We start from the raw sequence: 23460 nt of genomic DNA, 5'->3' as shown, positions 1-23460 counted from the left end.
ACAGCAGCAATTCATTCGTCACTGATCTCTACTGCACATGTGCCATTATAATCTAAAAGGAAGCCACAGAAACAGTGAACATACACCGGAGAATATTGTGGCAAACGATGTTGTGGCATGAATTATCACTACGCGTTTCAATGTGATGGAAAGCCCCCCGCTACCGATACAGACATTTTAGGCTGTGGTATAAAACACAGACTTGTGGGCCTGCACAAAACCTAAAAGCAGATGCATTATGGTGATTGAATATATATTTCTACTCAATATTCTTTTTTTCCCTTGTGTATCAATGCACCTTATATTCGCGTTTGTTTTATATTCTCCTGAAACGCGACACCCACTAACAGCGGGCGCACACTGAAGGCCGCACGTGGGCGCACGCTAGAGTAGTGTAAAAGCTCGACGACCGACAGAATCAAAGCGTCGAGCAGGCCGAATAACTAATCTGCAGGGCGAGAAAGATGCTTCGTAATCAGACTTACTTGTACACTGCAACTGAATGTTTTGCCACCGCGCTTTCTTTTCCTTCTTTTCTTTTTTTGTATTTCGATGTATAAGAGGGAGTGGTTCCTAAATTACAGCAAATGTTGGGTTCATTTGAGAACGCCAGACACGCACCAATTTTGCCCGCTCACTAACACGCGAGAAAGACGCCCCTACATTCACATGACAGCAGGCGACAGCCGCTCCAGTGAGGTCTCGTAGAGAGATGAACGTGCGCTCACGGTGGGAGGCCACAATGGCGGCCGGCCAAATGAGCAGGGAGAAAACATACAAATACAAACGAAAAGCAACATCCTGAAACATTAAAATATTAGCATCTTGATATATATGGTCCTGTGATACTTTGACGGAACCGTAGTTTGATTATTATATTTAGTTGCGCTAGATGCGGGGCGTAATCAAACGCGCTTCAGCTTCAGCCACACATGAGCGCCGTCATATGTCCTCTGCATTGCGCAGTTCTCGCGATGCATGCTGGGAAGAGTATGGCCGGTGGTGTCGTTTTAAAACGGTCGTGTCGCGCTTTGTTTCATCCCTTTACCCACGTTTTTACGCTCTCGGATTTGGTGGCGTGCGCTTACCAAGCGTATTGTGTGTCTGAGTCACTCGTGACGGGTGGTACAGTTACCAAAAGGACTCCTAAAGGCTCGCGCGCCGCTGAAAAGAAGCCGTGACGCCGGACTTGGAGCACGGACATGTTTGGCGTGCTGCGTGGCCGCTGCGACGAGACGCATTGCCGATGGCCAATGATAAAGGTTCTTCGCTTACCTGAGAGTGGTGAGCATCGTTTGTGTTGTGACTGCTGTAATGAATGCCGAAGACAGCAATAAATGTGACCTAGGTAAGCAATGCTTCCTGTTCAACTATATATTTTCTGGTGTGTGTTTGTCGTATATTTCACCGTCAATTCTTGCTCATGCTCGCACTGTTCAGTTTTATTTAAGTGCTTCATAAACACTGTTTAAATATTTTTTATCACTATCAGTCACCGTGTTGGTTATTCTTAAATCTGAAGTTTATGTTGCACTTTTGTGCGGACGCACATTGACCTCATGCGCGGAACTGATGTTTTGTGCTGATATTCATTTTGTAATCACTTGATATTGCATTTTGACTGTTAAACTGTCACATTATTGCGGTGTTGTTTTTTGTACTTGTACTGGAGGGGAGTACGAACTGACTTGAGAATTCATTTTCGTTCAGTTTTTTTAATCTTTAATTTTTATTCTTACCGACATTTCCTAGACTGAACAGTATATTCGCCTTAGGCGTGTTTAATTATTTTTTCTGTGGTAGTTTTTCATCTGTTTGTGGTTTATTTATGTCTCTTTCATTACATGTTAATAGCTGTTGTTTGCAGGGCGACGCTAACACATAACTATGAGATTGTAAGATTACTTTTCTGTCGTTGTAGGCTCCACTACACAGCAAGGAGATCTTAAAATTAGCAACTGACATACTAACAGCAAAGAGACATGATTGTGCTCGAAACAGGGATGAGATCGGCCTCCTCGTGGAAGTCTAAAACTTATATGTATTTGTATTTGAACATATTGTACACGAACCTTCAACATTTCTCTTTTTTTTTTGCCCTATTCCTCGTGATGCTGTAGAAATTTGTGATGCCAGGCAGCGCTGTACTCAGGGGTTTTTTTCATTACTGCTTCATGGCCGTGGAGAAGAAAACAGACCAAGGAAAAATGTAATTTTGCTTGTGAAGGGAGAACTTTGAGTTACCTTGTTTTGTATATGCAAATAAACATGACATTTTCACTAAATGTTTTGTGTCAGCTTGCCTTCTCACAGCTGCTACTCACATCATTTCCAGAATGTGGGTGCTGCCGTCTCATACCTATATATATATTTTTTCGATACAAGAAATGTTGCATGCAGAAATGCGTATTCATTCTGAATTGTGCCGCCTTTTCAGATGTGCTTTCCACTTGTGCAAAATATAATTATTAGAAATCTCATTATCATGTGATGACGACATGATACTTTTTGCAAAAAAAAACTTTTAACATGGTCCGCAGCAAAGAAAAATGTTGCGGGACGAACCTTTATACAATGCATTCACCAGTATACAAAAGCAACATACCGTGCATTTCATAAATTATTTTGTGTTTTGCACATTTAACCTAAAATTACCAATTATGTGCCAGCTTACTTCAAAAGGTACAACTCTTGATGCATTGTGCATTCTATACTAATTCCTGCAAGCTGCCTTGTGTAAATGAGCTGCGCTGTAAAATAGCAAGATGGCAAAGGTTTATACGTTGTTAACCAGTCTGTCCATGAATATTAAAAAAAAGATAATTTGAGACGAAATGTTGAGGCTAGCTTAGCAGGGCCATTTGAGGAATTATCAGGCATTGCCTGGGATATTATTTGGTGTAGCGAGGTTATGATTTCTGCTGAACAAGTTTTATAATCGCAACATAATTTCAATAATAATCATTAGTACGAATGGCGCCAATGTTTGACTGATTAGCATGTGAATAAACAATCGTGGTTAACGGTAAATCAGCACGCCATATCCGGTTGCTGGAAGCATTCTGCCACAGGATAGTCTCAAAAACACATACTGTGAACATGCCATAAAATGCATTGCTGTTCCAGTTGAGATATTTACAGAATTTTGCAGCAAACATGCCATAAAATTCATTGCTGTTCCAACTGAGATATTTACAGAATTTTGCTGCAGGTTGTGCAGAAAGAATAACTGAAACAGCAACGCACTTCATTGCAGATTCAATTTCTCGAACTTGGTGCCAGGCACAATTGTGGGAAATCGGTATGCTTTCAGTACTAGCTGCCTTCAATGTGCAATTACATGTTCCCAAAGAAATGAAAAAGCTAATTAGTAAAATTTTCTTCCCAAATGTATTGAGTATCGCGCAAATGCTGTCTGTCGCCACTATGAAGTTTTCACAGCAATAAAATGTCATTTTGTCTTAAAACCTGAATATCTTTTTGGTTTTAGACAATGAGTCATGTCTAAGAAATTAGGGCATAACCCCTGCGGCCATATTTAGGAACCTTTTTTTCTGTAATCTTTCGTATAGGCATCCAGTCTTGCACGTTTTCACACGCACGTCCTTCTGCGCACGCACATGAATTTTGTGCATTGCTCCTTCGGCCATCCTTTGAACTTCACTGCAGGGCACTAGCGTAACTCACTGAGCAGCGTTTTCAGAAAAAGTGTATTTCGGAAGATCAGCCGAATTTCAACAACTTTCCGTTGGCTACGTCGAAAGGATACCTTTTTCCGCAACATAAGCCTTTACTGCGCTTAATCGTAAATTGCCTGCTGAGTTATAGCAGTGATTTAACCTTGACCAAAGCGCAAATATAACGCAGCATAGAAGTTATGACTAAGTGCCTTAAATGCCTATATTTTCAGAAGAGTGCATCCTCCTGACGTTGGTAACCGAAAGTTGTAGAAATTCGGCCGATCATTTGAAGGAGAATTTTTATGAAGTTCTGTTCAGTGAGTTACACTAGTGCATTGCGTTGAAGTTTGGTGGTTGGCCGAAGAATCAATGTCCTAAATTCATGTACATGCGCAGAAGGACGCACATGCGAAGCCTTGCAAGACTATGCCTATACGAAAGGTTACATACAAAAAGGCTACGCGTACTATACTAAAGGTTACTATATAGTAACTTTTAGTATAGGTACACGTAGCCTTTTATTTTATAGGTTACACGTTGGTGAGAGTGTACCCTTCATTAAAGGTTACTTAAATAAAGGTTACTATGTAACTTTTTTTTTATAGGTGCACAAATTTGTGAGAATATACCCTTTTAGTAAACGTTACCGTGCTAAGAGTGTAGTGATGAGCAGGATACAGAGGCTCCTTCTATAACTAGCGATGAAGTTAGAAGAACCTTGCAAGACATGACCCGTGGAAAAGCGGCTGGAGGAGATGTAATAACAGTCGATTTAATACAAGACGGAGGAGATATATCATGCGATGGAACGAAAAATCTTAGGCCTCACGTTAAGAACGGTGTGGATCAGAGAGCAAACGGGGATGGCCAATATTCTCATTGGCATTAAGAGGAAAAAATGGACCTGGGCAGGCCATGTAATGCGTAGGATGGATAACCGTTGGACCGTACCCAACACTTGCCCTTGGTGCGGGGGGCAGCCATCTCTTGTCCATATCACATGGTCGTGCCACAGTCGGCCACAAGAAATGCAAACACCCCTTTTGGAGCAAAACTCCAACAGTACGCAGTGGGAGGTGTGGCTAGCCAGCACGGTGCGGGAGGACCAATAGGCCCTTCTCGACCAAGCCCGGCGTGCCGCTATCGCCAGTGGGGCCCTGGACTGAGGGACCCACCCACTGGACCTGGATGGACCTGGATCAATAAACTTTTTTACTACTACTACTACTACTTAGAGTCACAGAATGGCTTCCAAGAGAAGGGAAGTGTAGTCGAGGACGGCAGAAAACTAGGTGAGGTGATGAAGTTAGGAAATTTGCATGCGGAAGTTGGAATCAGCTAGCGCAAAACATAGGTAAGCGGAGATCGCAGGAAGAGGTCATCGCCTTGCAGTGGACTTAAATATATGCTGCTGCTGACGATGATGATACATGAGATAATGCTCTTTATTTTCTTGAGGAATAGAAAAGTGACAATTTATCTTTGCTGAAGACGTCTGAATGCGTAATGCAAAAGCGAGGAGGTTAGATTTGAGTGCAATGCACCGGCCTTCTGCGGTTGGTTATCCAGTCCAAGCAGCTTAGCCCTTCGCGCGGTAGTGCAACCAATTCAGGGAGCACTGCATGGTTAAAAAATAAGCACGGCCAGCGCTGTCTTCCCCCGCACTAGAAGCCATGTGATGTTACGAAGCGAAAATGTATAATGGCGCGCCAAGAAATTACCGGCTTGTGTTTGCGTGTTTGTCAAATATTCCTCTTCGATGTGCAGGGTTCGCGGTTGCTGGCTAATAATTATGCCCCGAAGGAGGTTTTCCCATAAACAGGGGAAGTAACTTTTGCTAGATCAGCGCAAGATGATCTAGCCACACGCTCTGCTGTTCCCGCTAAGTTTTGTTCAAGCTGTACGGCGCGACTTCTAGCCTCATTCAAATGCATTAAAAATGCCGGAATGCTTTTTATTGCGATAGCAATTATATGGACACTCCAAAGCAGATTTCTGCTGTCGGCGTCACCGTCGTCGTCGCCGTTGCCGTCGCCGTCGCCGTGAGGTTCCGTATGACGTCAATGGAGATGAAATCGTCGCCGCGCGCCGCCGAACGCTGTATGTGCGAGTGAAAGGGCACGAGGGACGCGCGCTTTCACGGGGAGTGAACCCACGGCGGAGAACAAACGCGCGTTCTGCGCCGTGCTCCCTTAAGGGCTGCAGAAGTAGGCGTCTCTTTCCTCCTTTACAATCACCATATATGTAGAGCAAACGCGCCGTCTTCCGACGCGCGAAAGGCCGTGGGGGAGGGGGGGGGAGGGGGAGGGAAGGGAGGCGACGTTTAGCTGCGGAACCAAGTGCCTATTTATATCAGAGGCTCCGGCAACAGTCACCAACGCCACACGCATTTTGTGCGAAAAAGGGCAAAACGCCGACGGCGTCGACAACAGTTCTGCGTGTTGCCGGTGCTGCTGCATGTCCAAGTTTATACAGCTGATGAAGCTACTATCATTACTCCGTATAGCCCTCTACAAATTTGCTGTCGCAATTGATGCTTCGTCTTTCAGGTGAAACTGCGACAATTTTTAACACGAAAGTGTTTTATGCCGGGGTCCACCAAGACTTCACTGACGTATTTCCGGCACGGAAATACGTCATACGGAAATACGGAATGACGTTCTTACAATGTACACGAACATAATACAAAGAAAGAAACCAGAAGAAAAAGTTCCACAAACATGCAATATTTGTAAATCGAACCCACGACCTCTCGGTCCGCGACGATAGATCGCCGAGCGTTTAACCCATTGCGCCACAAACGCATTTGCAGAGAGCTACAGAGACGCGCCTTATATATCTAACACTCCTCCGTGTACCCGCGCTCTTGCTCGGGGCGGTGCCGCCGCCTACGAGCAGAAAAGAGAAGTACTGCATTATGACACTAACGCGCACCGACAGTGAACGCTTGGGTGGTCTCAGCACTACGACGCCTCGATGCCAGCATTCGAAGGGACGCTGGCATCAAGAAGCACTACCAACGCCACCTAGGTGGCGTTCACCGTACTCAGCACAGCGGAGCGTGGCCTCCGCAATTAGCTCTGAAAATGTTTCTGAAGTTGATCGCGGAGGCTGCAATTACGACGCGCTGTACGCGCTCATTTGACTCGGTGACGATTCAGTTACGTGCTTTGTCTTGCGCGTTGTATTAGTGTGTCAGTTACGTGCTTCGTCTTTCGCGTTGTGCTAGCGTGTGCAGCGTAGTGCAGCTTCCATATGCACGACGGTTGCTCATGGTCATCGACGTTGGTAGTCGTGATGGAGGAGACGTGCCACCAGGCGTCAGCGTGGGTGCATCAACGCCTAAGGGCGCTTTAGCCACAAAATAGCAATAGACATTATATATCAATGTGCAATAAACATTACACTACTTCTGTGAAGACACGTTTCACTTTCGTGTTCTATACCGATTCCTATATAAGAGGGATCAACCACATTTTATTTGAATCAACTACTAGACGTATTTGAATGAATTCGTTGCATTTTCGATAACATGTGAACGTTAGGGACTCTGGGAAGGAGAATTTTCATTAAGAGGCGGGAAATTTCAACTGAAGTTCGCGAAAACTAGATAGTTTCAGAAAATTTTAGGCACGAACTTTCTACATCTGTAACCGAACCTGAAATAAAAAAACAGATTTCTCCGTTCCGTGAAGGAATTCTCTTAGTGCTACTAAAGCGGAAATTTTGATATATGAATTCACAGCTTAAGTCGAATGGCTAGAACATTCACAAATGCACTTCAAAATTCGTAGTCACAAATTAGTAGTGCATTTAAGAGTAGTCTACAATACATTAATTTTGACCTCTTTATATGCCCTAATAGATGAAGTTCATATAATTCTGATATATTATTTATTTTTCAGTTGGAGAGTTAAAAACAGGAAATCGCTCATTTATTTTCTGACTTCACACTTATTTTTTTCGAGAATCTTGACAGAATGCACGTCTAAAGAGAGTATATTTATTCTTTTTCTGTTAAACAGAACAAATTTTATCAAATTCAGTACAGTTGCTGACGATTTTTACTGTTTCTTATGTATTTAGTTAGGGACCCATTGGGAAAAAGCTGCCCGTCTGCATAACCGGTGAGTAACCGGCAAGTTGTTTTGAACCTCCGCCCTCTCGCATAGAGGCGGGCACTGGACCACAAGGTCACCGACTGTGCTTCTACAACAACTGTACATGCACATTATAAGGCTCAGCGTTGCACATACCATTGAGTTTACGAGGCACCCGGAAGACAGCGCAGCCGTCTTTCTCATACACCAGCCTGTAATCTCTTATGTCTGGATTATCTGTAAAGTATATAAATATAAATAAGCCGCATGCAGCCAGTAATCTCTATGATAGCGATATAAATTTGTAGTACATTTCATAGCACATTGCCACAATAAATAAATGACACGTGTAATATAGACACCCTGTTATTCCACGAAAGCAAAGATTATTACCACCACCGAAGTTCACAGCAAATAGACAAAAAATGTCTCTTACTACGGCCTTGAAAAGGCGCCTTTCTCCGCAGTAGTTCTCAATCATTTCTGCTATATATACGCCATTTTTTCTATCGATGAAGAAACGCTTCATGTTATTTTCTGCTCAGTTAAATTGAGCATGCCGAGTGGAAATTTTGTAAACCGGCTTCCTCTTGTCCCAGTGAACTACAACATATTGTACACGTAACACGAAAGCGAGTAGTATCATGGTGTCTTATAAAACTATTTCTTATAACTACAGAACGGCGCCATTCTTCTACGAAGCGCCACTGCCCACTTGAAATGTCGTTATTGGCATATTGATAGCAAATGAATTATTTGTTTTAGAAAACTATAACAATCACTACAAGTCACGACTAAAATTGTTTATTACATTTTCTACTCAACGTAAGTACTACAGATTATGATTAGAAATGCTTAAGAAGTAGAGGTGGGCGAATATTTGAAGTGTCGAATAGGAATCGGATATTACACAGCAACTATTAGTATTCGTATTCTAAAATTAGCTATTCGGTATTATCCAAACTAACGAAATATTTCGCCACTACAGATTGGTAAAGATTGGTTACTCTGCTCCGTTTGCTAAACAATTTAGCGCATATTATCAAAATTGAAACAGCGACCAATGTTTTCGAAGCAACTCCGAAACAAAATAGGTAATGCAAGCCCTGTTGTCGGTTTCGCAGCTGATGTCTACATGGCAACTAGTGAGATTTGCTTGTAGTCTGTAATTTAGGGTTCTCTGAAGTCTAGTCATGTTGCAGCTTTATTTTCTACGGTACTACGAGGGCCGTTTTTCTTAGAACGGACCATTTTATAAGTGTATGAAGTGTTTCAATAGCCTTTTTATTTCTTTTTTGAACAACTTGTGGTCTTTCATCCGTCTTCTTTGTCTTTTTTTTTTTGGAAAGCTAGTCATACAGTAGCCATTCATTGGGCAGTTTTAGTTTAGCGTGTTTACCGTAATAGCGGGCTTACCGGAATAGCGGGATTGAAATGCGCATGCGCAGAACGCTAAACGACCTATACCGTTTAGCGTACGCGCGCTATTTCTCAGATTTAACGTTACCATCTTTGCGTGGTTTACGTAGTTTACGTAAAACATAGTGGCGGTGCCGGCCGCCGGCTTCGAACTGAATTTGGCGTTGTTCTTGTAGAATTCACTTCGTTCATAGCAAATGATTGTGTAAAAATGACTTTCGCTTAGTGTCAGGCCGCTTCGGTGACAGAGTATTATGGATAAACCTAAGGAGATTTCGAGATCGCTTCTCGTTTCAAACGCACCTAAGCCTAACGAGAGAAATCTCTGAGATGTCAGTGCCACCTATGGGTGAAGTCGGGAGATAGGCGCGACGACGGCATGTGGCCTCTGAGATCGGAAGATTTTGGAAGCTATGGTAGACAGCTTGTACTGCTTGTTTGTTTCATCGCAGATCAGCGGACATGGGAAGTACAAATACAACGCGCTCCTGGTTTCCGTTACGTTGTCTCTCGCACTTACCGGACGCACACACAGGTATAATTACTTAGGTGCCCTATATGTATGCGAAATTGAAAGCGTAATGCAATGGCGTCCCGCACGTAAGCTACAGTATCACGCTATACTAAAACTCTCTTTTTGCAAAGTTCGTTTGCGGAACGGTAATGGTCTTTCCTTTAAACCCGCTATTGCGCTAACGTTAAACTGAAGCTGTCTATTCTTGGAAAGTTCATTTGCAACCGGGCTCTCAGGATGGTGACAGGCTATTTGTGGAGTTCATTTGTTGGCAATCAGTAATCGTCTGTTTAAAACTGGTCCTAGTCGCCCGTGATAGTTGGCTGTGTGCTTTTTCTTAATCTGTATAAGTGTGGTACGCAGTTGAAATTTCTCCTATAAATGTATGCGTCTGTGTTCGACTGTTGAATCCGATTTTCGATATTTACTATTTGTATTTGATTCAAATATTTGATATTCGCCCAGCTCTAATAAAAAATTATTCATATTCTGTGCACGGGAATCAATGCTTGGCGGAACATTTTACATCTAGCACGCCATCTAGCATCACTTGCGGTTTTGCAAAGCGTTTCTAGATGGTCTTACATGTTCCTGTAAGGTGAATACTTCTGTGTGAAATAACGATGACCACGACAATAGTACGCGCACATAAAACGATGGCCTGCGTGGAAGCGCTTGATCGATTCCCTGGTCCGAATTTCGTCTACTTGTGCCCGTCACGCTGAGCGATTACTTGAGATCTGGGCTGGGAGTGTCCGTACACTCGATAAGCATTTGGAAGCTGCAAACAACATTAAAACCGTGAAAGCCTAGAGCAAGGTAAGAAAACTACGTACTACGTCATTCTCTTCAGTGCCTACTATTCGAACAGTAGCATCTAAAAGTTATCGCGTGCTGTTTAGCTTTGCTTTTACTCATCTAGGAAACACCAAAATATATGAAGATGGAGAGGCAGTATATCTCAATAGATAGCTGGTGGTGAGCAGCCCTTTTTGAAAACGATCACACGTCTCCGAACGTAGGTGAAGTGTGCGGTGACAAATTCCTCCTACGCGCTTCCCAGACGTTTATCCTGGGTTTAATTGGACGGTTCTTTAAGTTGCCAAACGTTTTTCTTTGTTTTGTGAAACATTTGTGCTAAGTTGCACGAAAAAAGCGCATCTGTTGTGACGATATCACGAAACCTTAATGAAGTGAAACCGTGATGAATTAGCAGGCCGTGAAACATTGTGATTTGTTCTATGATTAGCTCTGGTTCGGAAACAATTCGTAGGTACAAATAAATAACGACAAAAGGTCCTCGCATGACCACTGAGCAAGTTGCGATACTATTCTAGCTTATTGAGCAGCACCCATAATTGGCGACACCTGCCACAGGCATGTCGCCTATGACGAGAGCTGCTCAGAAACGGCACTGTGGGACGACGATGCTGCCACGCTCAAGACGCTGGTTTCGGCCGTGAAAACCGTCCTGCGCTATCGTTTGTATCGAATGTAGATTTGCTACGATAGCCAGAAAATTGCAGCTGTAACGCCCATTTATAACGGCAGACCTCGGAACTATCAGCGAAGTTGTTCATACTTTTGCAGGACAATGAGGTGGAGATAAACTGAGCTAGCAAGAGTGCCGGGCTCAGCAGAAACGGCCCTCTGGCATTTTCAACGCGTCGCCGGGATACGTTTTCCCATGCCGGAACTGCCGAGCCGCCACCGCCAACGCTATCAGAAAGGCTGTCCAAACCATTTTCACGTTTGCTCGGCATATTTTAGCATAATCAGTGCGCACACGTTATTTGGATGTGTTGGCTTTTTGGGCGTCCCTCGCATCACGTGACAGACAGGGAAAGTTAGTTTTGCCTGAAAAATGTTGACTAATCACAGAGGGCTCACGAAGAAGATTAAATAAAACTGGAGAGCAGTAGCTTTAAGTTATCGTGGCTCTCGTTAGAAAAGCTTCGCTATAGAATTGGCAACCCATGCAAGTTAGATGGTGAATAGCTGCCACCGAAAAAAGATAAACATCGTACTTGACTCCGCATTGCCTATAGACGTTTGCTAGGCGTAATACACAGCTTATTTCCTTTATTACAATACACCATTAAAACACCAGTGAGCAGTCATTCTGCTAGCACTACTGTGGCAACGTACACAAATACAGCGACGTTGAAGTCATGCTCATGCGTCATGCGTCAGTCATGCGTTGAAGTCATGCGTTGAAGTCACCGCGGTAGCGGTGAAAATACTCAGAGAGAGCTTCGGCCGTCATACCGCCCTGGTTGACGCCCACATTGACAATGTGATTGCCATCGTGCTCGCGCATGGCAAGTGTCGCAGCTCCAGAGAGGGAGAGAATAAACTTTTATTGACAAAGGCAAGGCAATTCTTCTTCGTAGGGTGGGGCCCTCAGTCCTGGGCTCCATTGCCTTGTGCGACCCTGCGAGCCCGCTGGACCAGCTGTTGCTGTTCCTGCCGGCCTAAGCTGAGCAGTGCAGACTCCTAAGAAGAAGGGCTGAGGTTCGGGATAGGAGGAACGCCCTGTGGACTAGAGCATTCCCACGTGGAATGATAGACTGTTGGGTTGGATCCACAGTAAGGGCAGGTTGAAGGGTATAGAGTGCGATGAGAGAGATGATGCAAGGAAATGAATTAGGCTGTAGTTGCCGCCAAGCGATGCCATCTGCTCTGTTAAGTGACGGAGGAGGAGGAGGATACATATAAAGGTTCTGTCACCAGTATTGTACACCGCTGTAACATCGCTGTACACCAGCGTTGAGTTGTAATTGAGTGGTTCTGTCGGTGTGTCGTACAGCTCTTCCGATGGAGCCCGGGCGGTCAGGCTCGGGCAACCGCACGAACGCGTTCATGTCCATAGAGTGAAACATGTCCAGGAGTCTAGACGATGGCCACCGTAGGTAAAGTGGACGGCAAAACAGAAGACAGGATATTGTGAGTATGCGCAGCCACAAGTCCCTGCGCGAAGCACGGCAAGCAGCCTGTTTGTCACTATGGGGGCAGGGGCGTCCTGTAACGATCATGTGGAGGCCTGGACAATGGCTAGAGCAATAGCTCACTCCTCTGCCGAACTACTGTCCGTAGTGTGAAGTGGCGCAGACGCCACGAGCGCGTCTGTGTTGTCGATCACCGCTATACACATGGCGGGCTTCTCTGGGTAGAGTGCCGCCTGAGTGTGAATAACTTGTAAGTCTGCAGTGCCATCGCCAAAGACGCGTTTACGTGTCTGAACTCGGGCACGTCGACGGCCGGCACGGCGGTGGGGATTCATGTTGCGTGTAATTGGAGCCACTCTAATGAGAGCGGGAATATTAGGAGCGAGTTTATGTTGTGGTACCTGTAAGGGTTTTTCAGGAATGGGGTAGCCAAGACGAGAGAATATGGCGCAGCTCCGACGGGCTTTGCCTAAGACGTTCGACCTGACTGTTTTGCTGGGCTTCGAGCAGTTCGGTGATGGTGTTGGGGACACCAAGCTGAAGGAGGCGTCGTGTAGAAGCGTGTGGAAGCAAGCCGAGAGCCGCCTTCACCACCTTCCGTAGAAGGATGTCCATCTTTTCGCTTTCAGTTAGCGTGAGCTTATGATAGCGAAAGTGATAGGCGAGTCGAATAACTCTGAGAGCTTGTACTACGTGGTGGTCATCATTCTCGCGAAGGCCGCTCCTGCGATTGGTGATGTGATGGATCATGTGTGTAATTTGTGCTATCTGCTGAGTCAGAATGTGCGTATAGTGTGTAAGGCGTTGCCATCAGCCTGAATGTGGAGGCCTAAAATGCGCAGTCGAGGTACCTGAGGCCATCAAGAAACAGTGAAATATCACGAGAATTGTCTGTTCTGCAGCGCCGCTTGTGTACCAATAACAACTCTGGCTTCTAGACTGAGCACGTAAGGCTGCCGGTGGCAGCGTATTCTTGGACAACAGATGCAGCTTCCTGAAGAGCTTCCTGAATGGTTCCGCCTGATCCTTTGGTTGCCCAGATTGTAATGTCATCTGCGTAAATGGCATTCTGGATGTTGGGGATCTGGTCTAATAATGGGGGCAGTTTAGCCATAGTCACGTTAAACAGGGTGGGTGAGAGGACCAAGCCCTGTGGCGTTACTCTGCCTGCGAGACATATGACGCCCGGCCGGAGGTCTCCAATCCCAATAGTGGCCGTGCGGTCAGAAAGGCCCTGACGTAATTGCAGATACGAGCGCCGCATTGGGAGGAAGCGAGATTGTCAAGAATTAGCTCGTGGGATATACGTTCTCAAAAGTCCCCTTGAAATCCAGGGCCAGGATTGCCCTTACCTGATTTGAAGTGGGGCTATCCAACACGTCTTCTTTAAGTTGTAGCAAAACGTCTTACGTAGAAATACCAGGACGGTAGCCGAAGAGTGTATCGGGAAAAAAGTGAGTGTCTTCGAGAAATGGCTGGACTCGGGAGAGTGCAATGTGTTCGAAGAATTTAGCTACCCATGAAGTCGAAGATATAGGCCACAGATTCTGGGGGGGGGGGGGATACTCTTGCCAGTCTCAGGAATAAGTATGACTTCTGCATGTCGACGTCGACGGCCCTCGAACTGTTTCCGGCTCCCTCACAGCCACCTCGTCGCTATGTGCCAATTTTGAAAACGAATGATGTCAGCCGACCTCCCACGTACGCAAGCAGAAGATCTTCATCGGGTCTTGCTGTCGTATTACGATATCTTTGATCTCGAAAATTGCCCTTTAGGCCAGACAACAGTTGTTGCAGCGCTCCATCCCCACCGGCGATGCTCAACCGGTTCTACGGCGCCCTTATCGCATTTCCGCTGCGGAACGCGTCACAATCCAAAAAGAAGTCGACAAAATGCTGGTCAAGAACATCATCGAACCGTCCTCTAGTCGTTGGGCCGCTCCTGTTGTGCTAGTCAAGAAGAATGACAACACCTGGCGATTTTGTGCTGATTATCGACACCTCAGCAAGATAACGAAAAAGGACGTTTATCCCTTGCCCCGTATAGACGACACACTCGACTGTCTTCACAGCACCCAATATTTCTCGTCTATTTAACTTCGCTCAGGTGATTGCCAGACTGCTGTTGACCTACTAGACCACGAAAAAACCGCATTCGTAACTCCCGATGGCCTCTATCACTTTAAAGTGATGCCTTCCGGTCTTTGCAATGCGCCGGCCACATTCGTGTGCATGATGGATTCGCTATTTCGTGGTTTGAAATATTTAACCTGTTTTTGCTACCTTGACAATGTCGTTGTTTTTCGCCAACATTTGACAGCTATCTTCAGCGCCTCTCCGCCATTCTCGATGTATTCCGCAATGCCGGTCTCCAACTCAACGTCTCAAAATGACGTTTCGGACGCCCTGAAATAACCGTACTAGGCCATCTCTTTAACACGGCGGGCGTCCAGGCCAACCCTGAAAACGTTCGCGCCGTGAAGCATTTTCCTGTACCTTGTTTGGATAAAGACGTACGCAGTTTCATTGAATTGTGCTCCTATTTCCGACGTTGCATTCGTAATTTCGGCGACGTTGCGCGTCCCCTTACTGCGCTCCTCAAAAAAGACGTTACAATTACACGGGGCTCACCCCAAGCTGCTGCTTTTTCGGCGCTTATCGATGCCCTCACGACTTCCCCTATTTTAGCACATTTTGATCCGACTGCACCGACAGGAACTTCGCACAGATGCCAGCAGCCATGGAATCGGTGTCATCCTTGCTCTGCGTCAGGGCGGCCACGACTGTGTTATTGCGTACGCTAGCCGCCTCCTGGCCACACCGGAGAAGAATTACTCCATCACAGAACTAGAGTGTATAGCTCTTGTATGGGCTGTCGCCAAATTTCGTGCCTACCAGTTTGACCGCGCCTTTACCGTCGTAACTGACCATCATGCCCTCTGTTGGCTTTCTTCGCTCAAAGACCCTACAGGCCGCCTTGGTCGTTTGGCTCTACGCCTCCAAGAATACTCGTTTTCAGTGGTGCACAAGTCCGGTCAGCTTCATCAAGATGCCGACTGTCTATCACGGCATCCCGTGGGTTCCCCTGACGTCACCGATCAAAACACCGACGCCTTCGCCTTGTGTATCTCGGACTTCGTTGATATACGGGACGAACAATGCCGCGACTTGGCTTTAAGGCCTATCATTGACCGTCTCACCTCTGCCACACCCGATCCTTCACTCCACTTGTTCTTCCTTCAGGATGGCGCCTTATACCACCATAATATGCATCCTGAGGACACTGAACGCCTCGTCGTCGTGCCTGCCCATCTACAGTCAGCTGTCCTTCGCCAGCTTCACTATGAGCCCTGTGCTGGTCACCTTGGTGACACCCTCACTTATGATCGCGTCAGGCGCCGTTTCATTTGGCGTGGTCTCTATCGCTCCGTCCAACGATATGTCGCTGCTACGACAAATCCCAGTGCCACAAGAGGCCAGCTATGTACCGGCTGACCTGCTTCATCCTATAGACACTTCCTCCGAACCGTTCTTTCGTGTTGGGCTCGACCTTCTTGGCCCCTGACCAGCCTCGACATCAGACAACAAGTAGGTCGCCGTCGGGACCGACTACGCGACGCGATACACCATTACCCGTGCCCTCCGACCATCTGCGCTACGGATGTCGCCAACGTCCTCCTTAATGACATCATCCTGCATCATGGGGCTCCCCGACAGCTTCTGATCGATCAAGGCCGATACTTTACAGCGTAAGCTGTTATGGGCTCGTTGCAATAGCTGTTTCGATTCGCGATGCTGTCGGCTGCCGCTGCCTCTGCCGACGGCGTCCGGCGACCGTAACCGCTATCGCTGCAAATGCGAAAAAAGTACCCGGTTCCCGGGGGGATAGAACCCACGCCCGCGAAGTGGGAGCCAGGTAATCTACCACTGAGCCACGGAAGTGCTTGCTATCAGGCACCGGAAAAAAAGTTCCCTCTAAACGCAGGCGCAGACGATCCGAGCCTCCGCCAGTATGGTGGCGCCATCTAGTTAAGGCGCCTACAAACGTAGCGTGCGCAGGCGCCGACGACGCGATGCCATTCAGACGAGGCGCGCAATCTGCGCGATTCCGATGTGAGATGTGTTCCATGTATTCTGGATGCCTCTTCGATACACGTTATGGCGTCTCCTCACAAGGTACGAACCGCTGCTGAAGAAGCGAATCGTAGAGCTACGGGCGCGGCTACAACCAGGCATCATCGGGCTCAGCAGAGCAGGTATCATCGGGTACAGAGAGCATTACAAGCCGGTACAGAGAGCGGAGCCGTTATTTCGATCATAATACCATGCTTCATTTTCTGCATTTCTACCTGCATCGTAGCAGGGAATTCTTTTAGTTCTTTCTCCTCTTTCCATCCCTTCTCCCCCCTCCCCAGTGCAGGGTAGCCTACCGGGCTCAGCCTGGTTAACCTCCCTGCCTTTCCGTTATGACTTCTCTCTCTCTCTCTCTCTCTCTGTCCTTAGTGAAATTGCCATTTCGTTTAACGCCTCTCGTGTGCAGTAGTCTGTGCGGACCGTAGGTGGAGGGTTGTGAAGGCGAGGCTGTGTGTCGACTGACATAGATTGCGGAGTGGGTTGTCGCGTTGACATTTGCGTGAGAGGGTGGAAAAGGAGTGTAGAGGGGGGTAGAGCGGGGAACTGCTCTGTCCAGTTTACCGTTTGTTCTTTCTTGTGGGCACCTTTTTGCTGGCCACGAGGCTTGGGATGGTCACTGCCGGTAGTGCGCTCCTTTGAGGGGTTGTCTGGGCGGCCCCGGTCTACCTGTCGCTCATGTAAAGGTGGACCACGAATGCTGCTGCGTCCACTAGTCAGGGGTTCCTCAGTGGAGTTCTCTGGTGTCTTTATCGGTTGGTCCGGATCCCGCAGAGAGTCCACAGTCGTCCTAGGCTGACTATGTGCTGATCCAGGTGGGAGACACGGCTTTTCGCGTTTGAGATTTTCCTGGAGCACATACGACTTACTGAACGGCTGTTGTTGACGCGATGGACAGCAAGTGTCCACGGCGGGATGATCGCCTCCCCAATGTATGTATTTAGATGTCAACTCATGTTCTGGCAGTGGGTTGGAGGCACCGCAGGCTACGCAGCGGGGTTTGTTGCTTGTGGGGCAGACTTCCGCTGGATGACCCATGGACAGGCACATGCTGCACATCTGTTCGCGGGGTCAGTAGATGTAACAGCAGAGCTCTGCTCTGCACATGCGAACGTGAAGGGGCACCTGGATGCCGGAGAAAGTGACGAAGGCGAAAATGGTAGCCTCTAAGCAGCGCAGGCACTGAACTGAACAGTGGTGTTCAGTTCAATGCCTGGCACTACCCCTATGCAAGAGTTGCCAGGTGCAGCTACGTAGGCTTGGACTGGTTGAGGCCCAAACTTGTAGATTGGACTTTCTGCAGTTCGGCCATGAGGTTCTCATCCGATGTGCTAATCACCGCCAGGTTTTGGTCGGTGCGGATTTGGATAATGAGCTCTTTTAGTGCAGCAGCATCAAGCCCATCTGCTCAACCGATGGCTTGGGCAACAAAAGTTTGAGACCCCGCACCGAGGTTCAGGCCATCTCTCGGACGGAACGCAACCTTGTAGTAATCCAATGGCAGTGGAGGGAGACGCGCATTCGTGTAGCGGAGTACCGTGGCAGGTGAGGGATCGTAGCAGCTTGAGTTGAGCATTGTTTTTTTTTGCGAGCCACAAGAAAGCAGTTAAGGTCATCGTCCTGACCTGAAACAACCTCGGCGTCCATGGTGTTACAGGAATGAGCGTCGTGCTCCTCCATCTTCAGGGTGTAGACGTCGGCGGACGCAAGGCTGTGTCCTGCTTAGCCAGCTGGCCTGGTGATGTGCAGCGGAGGGTAAGCCAGACGCACGCAGCATTGCAAACTTCGAGAGCCAAAACGATGTAAAAATCTCACCCAATCTGGGAAAGATTCCTCTCAACCGTTGGCAAACACAGAGTCGTGTTGATTGATGTCACTTTCGGTCACGAGATCTCAGGGAAACAGCTGGTGTAAGGTCCGAGACCCGGAGCCCATACAGTGTTCGGTCAATCACTTAAGCAGCAGGTAGCGTTTTCCTTCGAGTTATCCACACCTGGGGAAACTCTACGAAGAGGTGCGCTTTCGCACAAGCTGCTGCGAGAACTTCGGGGTTCCAATGCCACAATATGCAGTAGTACTTCATCGTTTCCTAATGTGATTGCTCCCCTAAGATATCGCCATTCTATACCATCAGCACATACAGAAGGCTGATACCGACAATGGTGCTGGTCCGAGGTCACAACAAGAGGAAGTACGAAGGGTGATGCAGTTCCTGGAGGTGCAAGTCGAGAGTAGAGACGAAAACCACGGGTCTCGTTCAAATTCCTTACCAAAAAGGTAAGGAATTTCGGTTCGCAGGTTCGCAATGCCTGTGTCCCCGAGGGACACAGGCACTGCGAACCGTCCGTACAACCGCAGGTGCCATCAACATTATCTTTGGCCGCTGTTTCTGCACCGAATGACTAACCCTGTTGCGTGCTGTGTGATCGCTCAGACCTCGCGATAAAGGACTACACCGTCACGTTGTCACCCGACGAGATTAGATGCCAATTCACTGACAACAATTGCTGTTTAAAATGTGGCAGAGAAGAACACGTCACACAAAACTGGCCCAACGCAGTGCGATGCAAGTGTAAGTAATGCTCGAAACCGTCCTGTTTCAGCCCTTTGTGGCATATGGAACCAAAACTGCAATAATCCTTCTCACGAGAGTAGTCAGACACGTGTCAACCACGAGATAGGAATATTGACAATTCGTCAGTGACAAATATTTCTGTTTACAGTTCTACATCAGCACCTGTACTGATTCAAACGGCCACAGTGTAGGCATCCGGAAAGCACCAGTCTATGTGAGTTCGGTAGTTGCTTGACTCAGCCCGTTCGTTCGACGCAGCCTGTTCACAGGGCTCGACATGCCTTCCGTCGGGCAGAAGATCTCTCTAGGCTGGCATTTGGTGCTTCTAAGTGCCCCCGCCATAACAGCTGTCGAAGCGCCCATATCGAACTGAGAAATCGTTTCGATTCCCGTGACATCATGGTATACTCGTTCGAGGTACCTGAAATCTGCACTTTGAAGCTTCAAGCCATCGCACGAGGTCTCCTCTCACAGTTGTATGAATGTAAAATGCTTATTATAGATGAGCATCGACGGGGCGATCGGCCGAGACGGACAATCGGTGTTCGCATATGTTATTATTACTATTGCCGCACAGTGACTGGAAGGATAGAGCACCTAAGAAGCGACCTTGGTAGGATGGTGCAAAGCGTCTACCCATAAAAGACCGCCAGTGACTTACCTGATTCGGACACCACCTTGCCTGCCCGACTCCTTGGGTGTGAGCAGAAGAGCCAAGGCGCATACGAAATTCACTGGACAGATATATGGCGGCTTGGTGCAATAGGCATTCGCTGCGACTGAGAGTGTGCCAATGATGCCTACTATGCCACCAAGGGAGTCGCTCTGCTTTATCTACATGGACAACATAGTTGAAGTCTTCTACTTTGTTCCCCACCCAACTTGTATTGACACTCGGAAAGTGGCAACAGAACCCGGCCTCCTATGCCGGTAGAGAGCATAGATGAGCCAAGCGAGCTCCGTTCCAGCCCGTGTTTGAAAGGTAAGTCCAGCCTGTTCATCTACTACAACGCCTCGCGACACCCAAGATGGGCCACTGGTACAGGGATATCAGAAGCAGTTGCAGAGGCCGTGCAATCCCGTCCATCGTTGAAAACAACGTGTTCACGAAGGAACAGAGCCATTTCAATGAAAGTCGGCGAGAGACCAGTGATTGTGACAGAAAAGTCAAGAAAGAGCCTCTGAACACAGCGATAGGAAGTGAATCGCGACTGATACAGACGACGCCTCAATCGACTAAGACACCCGAGAAGCCAGTTACTTAACCGCCCAGCTATCTCTACAGATATCTCCGAGGCCAAAGTAGTCAGCGTTCAATGCTCGTAGATATGACTCGAAAGACCAGTCACCTATGAGAAGCCGATCTGAGCGACGAGCCGTAAGTTCCTACCAGTTACATGGTGAACATAGCGAGAAACGCACTAAACTTGTCCCTGCACAATCACCGAAACTTCTCCTATCGCCACCGCAGTGAGAAGGCCCAGCACCATGAGCGAAGCAATGCTTGGAACCGCAGTCTTGAGCTCAACATCTCAGTGGCTTCGCACAAGAACGGTAATTTTAACACGGCGAAGGACCACGACGTTCAGCTGACTCAGCTGCCCCGCCGACGAGTGCGGCATGAGGAAAGGCTTCTTCGACGGTTTTGCAAGCGGTGGAAGAACGAATACTTTCTGTTTCCTTTCACTGCTCACCGCAGCAAGCCTATGCCGTCGTCCAATTAAAGCCACACGACCTTGTCGTTGTCTAGGAGATAAAGAAGCCGCCTCTCACATCGAAGATCGGCCGTGTCGTTAAAACATTTCCAGGAAGAGACGGTATTGCGGGGTGTTTCTTGAAACTGTCGAACGGCCAGCAGGTCCGACGTCCTGGGCAGAGGTTCTACTGCCTCGAAGCACACATGTGCAGCGCGGCCGCAGGAGCGTGTTGAAACCTGTAGAGAAAGAAGAAATTGACGCAGGATGCGAGGCCTCGTGCCAGCGCCATCTTAGTCAGCTGCTCGATCAAAAAATTCACAGGGTCTCTTATGTTATCCTTAAGACGACATGAAGGCGGAAGCCCAAGTGCCGATGCACTAAATACGGACACATTACCTGCACATCCGCCTTAATTCGATTAGTCTACTTCGGTTTATCACCCACTTAATTCGTTTACTGATCCTCTTAATTCGCTTAACCACCTCCGAATTCACTTAGTGTACTTCACGTAGTCACCCCTCTTCATTTCAAAGGTCGAAGGTTCGACTCACACCCACGGTCGTGGGTCAGAGCGCCTTAATTGATTCTATCTTCATTCATCATCATCATCATCAGCCTATATTTTATGTCCACTGCAGGACAAAGGCCTCTCCCTGCGATCTCCAATTACCCCTGCCTTGCGCTAGCGTATTCCAACTTGCGCCTGCAAATTTCCTAGATTCATCATCCCATCTGGTTTTCTGCCGAGCTCGACTGCACTTACCTTCTGTAGCCCTAATGGTCCACCGGTTATCCATCCTATACATGGCCTGCCCAGCTCCATTTCTTACGCTTAATGTCAACTAGAATATCGGCTATCTCCGTTTGTTCTCTGATCCACACCGCTCTTTTCCTGTCTCTTAACGTTAGTCCTAAGATTTTTCGTTCCACCGCTCTTTGTGCGGTCCTTAACTTGTTCTCGAGGTTCTTTGTTAACCTCCAAGTTTCTGCCCCATATGTTAGCACAGGTAGAATGCAATGATTGTACACTTTTCTTTTCAGCGACAGTGGTAAGCTCCCAGTCAGGATTTGGCAATGCCTGCCGTATGCACTCCAACCCAATTTTATTCTTCTGTAAATTTCTTTCTCGTGATCAGGGTCCCCTGTGAGTAATTGACCTAGGTAAACGTACTCCTTTACAGATTCTAGAGGCTGACTGGCGATCCTGAATTCTTGTTCCCTTGCCAGGCTATTGAACATTATCTTTGTCTTCTGCATATTCATCTTCAACCCAATTCTTACACTTTCTCGATTAAGGTCCTCAATCATTTGCTCTAATTCGTCTCCATTGTTGCTGAATAGGACAATGTCATCTACAAACCGAAGGTTGATGAGATATTCGCCGTTGATCCTCACTCCTAAGCCTTCCCAGTCTAAGAGCTTGAATACTTCTTCTAAGCATACAGTGAATAGCATTGGAGAGATTGTGTCTCCTTGCCTGACCCCTTTCTTGATAGGTAACTTTCTACTTTTCTTGTGGAGAATCAAGATAGCTGTGGAATCCTTGTAGATGTTTTCCAAGATATTCACGTAGGCCTCCTGTACTCCTTGATTACGCAATGCCTCTATGACTGCTGGTATCTCTACTGAATCAAATGCCTTTTCATAATCTATGAAAGCTATATAAAGAGGTTGATTGCACTCCGCAGATTTCTCGGTTACCTGATTGATGACATGGATATGATCCATGTCATTCTATCTTCATCATGTTCATATCATGATCATGTATCATATGATACGATATGATATGGATGGATGGATATGGACATGATATGGATCATATGATCCATATGATGTCTATCTTTATTACATGTGCCTTAATCAACTTCGCCTTCATTAACACCAAAGGCCGAGGGTTCGACTCCAATCAAAGGTCGCGGGTTCAAAACCCCCCTACAGCCGTGGTATGACTCCCACCAAAGTTCGAGGGTTGTTAGCATTAACACCAAAGGTCGTGGACGTTCGACTCTTACCAAAGGTCGAGGGTTCATAGCCTTTTTGTACCGTTCGTGTCGCCGGTGCTTTTTCGCTCAAGGTCGACTGACTCATGACGCATATATAGAGCTTCGCATTAAAATCGCATCCGATGGACGTCAGTCGCTGTCTTTAACATGCCGCAGTCGCCATTCTGGCTGTGTCGTGATGGTCCTCTCTTTGCAAGTCCATTACGAGAACAAGATAAACATCGTACGTTTGTCAGTATTGGCTTAAGACATTTTCTAGGCGTGATAGACAGCTCACACCAATTTTTTCATGATACCACGAAGGTTCCAGAGAGAATACATTCTGTTAACACTGCAGTGGCAAGAGACATAATGGTCGTGATCCTGCTACTATTACAACTTCTAAATAATGGA

General features: G+C 47.1%; 1 protein-coding gene across 1 annotated transcript in view; it reads right to left on the bottom strand.

The window, feature by feature from the left end:
* The window catches only part of LOC119450740 (uncharacterized), a 54442-nt gene that overhangs the window by 10202 nt on the left and 20780 nt on the right, over positions 1–23460 (bottom strand). Inside the window, exon 3 of the mRNA XM_037714256.2 lies at positions 7937–8017. Within this exon, the coding sequence (XP_037570184.2) occupies positions 7937–8017 (81 nt within the window). The remainder of the gene's footprint in view (positions 1–7936; positions 8018–23460) is intronic.

Source organism: Dermacentor silvarum, chromosome 4, assembly GCF_013339745.2.
Source record: "Dermacentor silvarum isolate Dsil-2018 chromosome 4, BIME_Dsil_1.4, whole genome shotgun sequence".
NCBI lineage: Eukaryota > Metazoa > Arthropoda > Arachnida > Ixodida > Ixodidae > Dermacentor > Dermacentor silvarum.
Note: the sequence above shows the minus strand (reverse complement) of the source record. Positions and strands in the feature narration are given on the sequence as shown.